A 6,636-nucleotide genomic window follows, 5' to 3' on the forward strand; every position below is an offset into this window, starting at 1 on the left:
TTTGATTTGATTTGATTTTTTTCACTGCAGGAGAGAAATGACTATAATATATAAAGTGACATGAGGGTATGTATGCGGGATTAATATTTCATACAGGTGGCGAGACGAGTCAGGAATCTGAACTCTCTGCCTACTGTCTTTGTCGCACCGAGGGCCCTTGAGTACCGTCATTTCATTCCTCTGTACGTATTACGCCTATTGATGAATTGACAATCAAACCACCTTTGTATACAGCCAATATCAGACAGAAACAGTAAACAGGTAAGTGGTTAAATCACTGACTGAACCACCACTTCGTATGTAAACGGGCTTCCTGCGCCCACTCCGATACTCTAGTTGGCGGCAATGTATCGATCTGGCCAAACGAAGAAGCGAAGACACTGCCGAAGAAGAGGAAACGTAGAAGAAGAGTGGACCCACTTCAATGTTGGAGGTTCCCATAATGGCGGAGTCCGAGTATGTTTTGTGTTTGTTTCTTACATCACAGTCCATCTGTCTTTGTTTGTTTGTACAGTATTGTCGCTTTGACTTGCTATGATGAATATGGCGTATCCGTTAAAGTTCCTGATTGCATTTCGAACATCGCGTTGTTAGAAAAGCAGTTTTGAAATTGATTACGTTTCACATGGTACTACTTCGTCGAGCCTCGAAAGTTTCCCAATTTAGGGGGAAATGCCAGCCTGTGCAATGTGCAGTAACTGTCAGGGTATTTTTAAATGTAAATAATTTGCAACGTGGTTGTTATTAGTAAATACATGCTGATGATACTTGAGCTACTCTGGTTAGCCAAACAGGCTAAGGCTGCATGTATAAGTACTCCAAATAAAATACTAATATTTCCTAGGTGGACAGTTTGGAACCAAGCATTGGCAACTGCTAACTAGTGAATATTGTCTTAAGAACATGAACGATGGCGAAATGTATTTATCTTTCTGGCTCTTTCTCCCGTTTCTCTCTCAGATCAAAGAAAGTCATCAAATTAGTCCCGGAGTATCTTTTGAAGAAGAGGAAAAGGTACCAGGCTATTAAAGCCACACAAGCCAAGCTTGCACTACTTGAAAAGAGAAAGGTGAGCATGTCATTTGGAATTTGGAAACATGTTCTTTCCTGATGGACCTCTATGAAGTCCAAACTACTCAATATCAAGGTGCTCACTAATGTACGTTATATTCTAAACCAGTGGCAGGCTGTGAATTTGGTACCTGGACCTTACTTGGGGACATATCAGACTTATTCCACATTTTTAATAGCACAACCATCACGTCGCAGTTAGGACTGCAGTTATCAAATATTTTAGTATTCGAGTGTCCTACCAAATTTTTTGGCGAACAATCGGGTATTCGGATAAATGATATTTTTGCTTAGTTAAAAAAGCAATTCACAAGAAAATATAAGCCATTCCACTTAAAATGAATGACCAATTGTTTTTCTTTTTTTTTTTTTGGAGATAACCAACTGTTTTATTTCTTCAATTCACATTGATCAGCAAACTGTATTTTCTTGCCCAAAAAGTTTTTCTGTGAGGCAATTCCAAATAAATAAGACACACATTTCAGTTTAAACTAGACTTTACACCGATCTTATCGGCCTGATCTGTATCGGGCGATAATTAGCATTTTATACCGATCGGCTTTGTCATAATTCGCAAGACCGATCAATGAGGTCATTGGTCGGCTCCGCAAAAGATATTTACTCTGCGTCGCCATCGTGTATGGTATATCTGAATCCAAAAGCTAGTTTATTTTTAGCCTTGTCACGTGTCTTTTGACGTAGTACTGTAAATATCTGACTGGAATAAAATCTTGTATTCCGACGCGTCACTGGTGTTCGCCTCTCTGTCGGTCTGTTTGAAATGCCCCCACACTTTCAGAATTGTGTCTTCTGACATCGCCATTTTCTTCTTTTGTTGTGTAACGGCAGCTTGCAAACTACCACGTCGCCGCCATTTATTCCGCACTCCTTGAATCAAACACGTACGCACTGCTTCCACCACCTTCGCTAGCGTTGATGACATAACCACGTTGCGGTAGTCTGTCTGCTCTGTTAAACTTTACAATTTAACTATTTCCTGCCATTAACTCATTCCCTGCCAATGCCGTCTAAAGACGTCGGTGGTGTTTTTTCACGGGGATGGGTGGGGGAGGGTCTTGTTCCCCTTTAAGGTATCACTGTATCTTGGTTAGGTGCATTTTAAAAGATTGTATTTAGTACTTACAGTAAAGGAGACAGTAAGTCATCTCCTATACAGGTATAAACAGTTTGTTTTTGGATTGTTTCAGGTCTCAAAAGGTGCACCGATAAAGTTCAAGCGCTTGGAAGACTTTTTGAAGGACAGCCATAAGAAACGTCGTGATGATACTCGCATACATCGAATTTCACAGAGGCCACCTGCCCCACTGCCTCCTGCCAAGTATAAATTAGCCTTTGCTGTCCGCATTAGAGAGTGAGTATTTACAATTTGATAATTGAGGATTAAAAACTTGAGACCGTCTTAGAAGTTGGCTTTACATTATCAGCAATGTAACGCAAGACCATTTGGTACTTTTACACACAATGACTGATCATTATTTTCTTGTTAGTATTAAAGGTGTCAGTCCCAGAGTGATGAATGTTATCCAGATGTTCAGGCTGAGAAAAATCTTCAGTGGAACCTTTGTCAGAATCTGCAAGACCTCTCTCGCGATGTTCAAGATTGTTGAGCCCTATGTAGCCTGGGGGTGAGTGTTAAGTCACTGCAATTCACTCTTAGGGTCATTGCGCGTCGTCAAAACTTTCCTATTTACATCCATGCGAATCCGTCGCCTTTTGGCGAAATCCGCCATTTTGAACTCAAAAGAGGTCATTAACGTGAGTCGTATAGCTCCGACGGGTGGGGTGGGGGTTCGCCGTCGCTGACTTCATAGGCTGTTTCGTGCTCCTGAAACACTGGCAGCTAGATCCATTCCACACACAGATGTCATTTCTAGGCTTTACACGACCAGGATTTTTGGCACTGTTCAGCGAGTTTAAAAAAAAAAAAAAAAAAAAAAAACGATCACCGATCCGATCACAAGATGTGTCTATTTAAATGACCTGTTCATTTACTGTATATACTTAATAGCTCAAAAGATTACCCATCCATTTTCATTACCGCTTCTCCTCACTAGGGTCGCGGGCGTGCTGGAGCCTATCCCAGCTAACCTTCGGGCGAAAGGCGGGTACACCATGAACCGGTCGCCAGCCAATCAGAGCGCACATAAAAACAAACATCCATTCGCAGTCACATTCACGTCTACGCCCAATTTAGAGCATATATGTCAAACTCAGGCCCGGGGGCCAAATTTGGCCCACAATGTAATTACATTTGTCCCGCAAGACCATATCAAATTTGTATTAGAGCTGGCCTGCCACTATATAGCACATGCACCACTAATATTACAAAGCCCAGAATGCTTTGCTAGTGTGTTGGCCTATCACTCGAGACCGGCGAGCGCTCCTTCCCTTTCTGTTGCAGTCGTTAGCAACTATGGTGCCAGTCTCCTCGGGCAAATTTACACTTCCCCTTCCCAAAAATGAGTCACTTTTACTTGAGTCACATTATTGTCAAGTAACAGTACTCTTACTTGAGTACAATATTTGGCTCCTCTATTGCTACTCTTAGGTTTAAGCAACATTTCTGCTCATCATATCAGCCAGTGTCATATTTTTTGCTCTGGTCTTTTGTATTTTCACATCGAGGTGCTGCGGGTCGCGGCCCTGGTTGTGGTCCCAGCGGAACCGCGGAGCACACGTAACATCGGCGACAAAAGCTGATCCGCTAATACATCTTCTATTAATTAGGAAACGCGCCTACAATTATCTAATTAGTTTACGGGTGTTAATGTTAAATGTATCAAGCAACGGAGCGATGTTAGGATTTATGTCACAACACAGAATGAACTAACTTCAAATTCAGAAATGACCAATAAAAACAGAAAAATACCGTACTTAATATTTTCTTGGAGGAAGCATTTGGAATTAGCCCTTGAAGGTGGTAATGGTGAAAAATGAAGTGAAACAATGGTTTTAGTCAATTATTTTCCAGAATGAGAGAACTTAAAGAAGAGGATGCTATTCATGTGGCACAGCTTTAGGTGCAGGTGGAGATCGGCCTGGCTCAAGTTGGAGGCCAAAACAAAAAAGCAAAGAAATTAGGCAAATTCAATTTTAATCTTAAATTTGTACATCAACATGTACTTGAACGGTGTAAATAAGTGTTTTTCTTCGTGAAGAAAATGTGTTTATTTAGCCTTATTGTACTATTCAGATCCTTCCAGGTGGCTTAATTTATTTTTAAATGAAAACACTTTCTCTGCCCAGATCTCCCCAGCCCCCCAAATGTTTTTTATTTTTTATTTTTTTGGTCACCTTTTTCATGCCTTTGGTGTTTGTTTGCATGCCTGTATTTACCAAATAGATATCCAAACTTAAAGTCTGTGCGTGAGCTCATTCTGAAGAGGGGACAGACCAAGGTGGGCAAGAGGGCAGTTCCCTTAACAGATAATAACTTCATTGAGGAACACATGGGTAAGTTTTCTCAACATCTCAATCTTTACTTCAAATCTGAAACTAATATAACTATGAACCTATAGAAATTACATTTAAGTATTTGAATCAAAAACTAATCAATTTATGACACCTTTACCTGGCGTGCAGATACAAACTAATGGACCCGCTCCTTTGATTCTCAGGTAAACATGGAATAATCTGTTTGGAGGACCTGATTCATGAGGTCTACTCAGTTGGCAAAGCTTTTCGGGAAACCAACAACTTCCTGATGCCTTTCAAGCTGTCAGTGGCTCGTCATGCTGCTAGGGACAAGGCGGGGCTCCTCAAGGACCTAGGAAAACCTGGATTTCGTGGCACAGACATTAACACCATCATCAGGCAACTGAACTGAGGGAAAGTGCACAAGATGGACTTTGAACAGCAACCTAAATGCTGCAAAAATGAAAAATCTTACTTCGTGTATGATCGTATTTCTAGTGAAAAAAATCTTACTGTATTTATTTTAAGAGAGTTTTGAGGTTTTTTTCTAGATTTTCAGCAAGACAAAGACTTTTTTTAAGATACGGGATCTTATCAAGTCTACATACCAGTTCCATTGGCAGATGTTTTGCCACTTAAAACAAGATGTCCCTAAAAGAAGTGTAAAAAAAAAACACATCTGCCAATGGAACTAGTATGAATTGACTTGATAAGATTCAAATAAGATGAGTACAATAAGATGTTTTCACTTGAAATAAGATGCATTCTCTCGGTAAGATTTTGTGTTTTTGCATGCCTATCATCACAAATACAGACATGTCTTATGGTTTTCACCCCTTTCCTATTTAATGCACAATTCTATCTGACTATTCTTATGTATCATGGTTGAAATTGCGTGTCACTATTGGGAGCTGTTGGAGGTGGCACTCATCTGTTGACTTGTAAAATATTCTACTGTATGAAAAGATCAATGCATGTTTTTGGGCAATTTGATAGGTTGTACATTCAGGCAATGGTACCGGTCCACCCACAGCCCATATACAGTTTCCTCCGTTATAAATAGCAAGACAGCTTCCATGATTAATATAACAAGGTGAAGTGTAATTTTGAACTCACCGTTTAATAAAATTGTCCAGTACCTGAAATGGAGCATATATATCTCAAAATATGGTACTTTAAAACGATATGTTAATCAATACTTGGTTGGGAATCCCTTCGCTTTAATCACTTCCTCGATGCACCATGGTATTGAGGCAAGCAGCCTGTGGCGTTGCCTGGGAGTTATGGAAGCAAAGATTTCCTTGATGCTTGTCAGTTCTTTGTTTTTGGGTCTGGCACCCTTCATTTTCCTCTTCATAACACCTCATAGATTCTCAATGGGGTTTAGATCTGACGAGTTGGATGGCCAGTCAAGCACAGCGATGGCATGGGCATCAAACCAGGTTTTGGCGCAGACGGATTCATCAGCGTCATTCAAACAATCGGAGGAGCCAATGACACGAGCCAGCACTTTCAATCTCCCACACCGCTCCCTGCCCCATTGGAGTCAAGCCCAATGCAAAACTCGCTCTCTACTAGCCTAAATGCCATGTTAAGTCTGACGGATCGTGTGAAGGCTATTGTCAATATTGTAGTCCAGCTTAGACTACGCCAAGATCCTCCTCGCATCCCCCCTCGCCTGAAACCACTGTCCACTAAGATGTGAAGGGCCTCTCCTCCACCCATGAAGAATCTTATCTGCAAATCTGACTGATATCTGTGGGGTCTTTTCCAGAATAAGTCAGACCCCTATGGTGATCAGGCAATTTTCATCCCTGTAATTACAAGGGACAGAAAGTTAGTCAAATAAATATGGCACAAAAAAAGTACAACTACAAACTTAGTGAGGATAAAATGAATGTGAATCTATCAAACCATTGTCTCCAGCCAGACTAGCTCTTTTCAATATCAGGTCACTGGGTAATAAATCAATGTTGAGTAATGACATCATTACAGCCTATGATCTAGACGTTTTGTTACGAAATGAAAAGCGGTTAACAGAAAGTAGCTGTAATACCATTTTCATTTTATGAACAAGTGTCGAAAAGGGGGAAAAGGCAGTGGTATTGCTGTTATTTTTAAGTCATTGTT

General features: G+C 40.6%; 1 protein-coding gene across 1 annotated transcript; it reads left to right on the top strand.

Moving 5' to 3' along the window:
• Positions 1-378: 378 nt before the first annotated feature.
• On the top strand, positions 379-5,651 carry rpl7l1 (ribosomal protein L7-like 1). Its single transcript, XM_061704868.1, has 6 exons — positions 379-456; positions 961-1,069; positions 2,280-2,443; positions 2,580-2,717; positions 4,436-4,545; positions 4,710-5,651. Exons 1-6 carry the CDS (start codon positions 425-427, stop codon positions 4,916-4,918), a joined length of 762 nt encoding a protein of 253 aa, XP_061560852.1. The 5' UTR covers positions 379-424; the 3' UTR covers positions 4,919-5,651.
• The last annotated feature ends 985 nt before the right edge of the window (positions 5,652-6,636 follow it).

The sequence above is a fragment of the Phycodurus eques genome, chromosome 18 (assembly GCF_024500275.1).
Source record: "Phycodurus eques isolate BA_2022a chromosome 18, UOR_Pequ_1.1, whole genome shotgun sequence".
Classification (NCBI taxonomy): domain Eukaryota; kingdom Metazoa; phylum Chordata; class Actinopteri; order Syngnathiformes; family Syngnathidae; genus Phycodurus; species Phycodurus eques.

Excerpts from the sequence above, each read along its gene's own strand:
- rpl7l1 (XM_061704868.1), top strand. The coding sequence starts at position 425 with ATGTTGGAGGTTCCCATAATGGCGGAGTCCGA. Across the intron at positions 2,444-2,579 it reads TTTGCTGTCCGCATTAGAGA|TATTAAAGGTGTCAGTCCCA; the intron begins GTGAGTATTTAC and ends TTTTCTTGTTAG. Across the intron at positions 4,546-4,709 it reads CTTCATTGAGGAACACATGG|GTAAACATGGAATAATCTGT; the intron begins GTAAGTTTTCTC and ends TTTGATTCTCAG.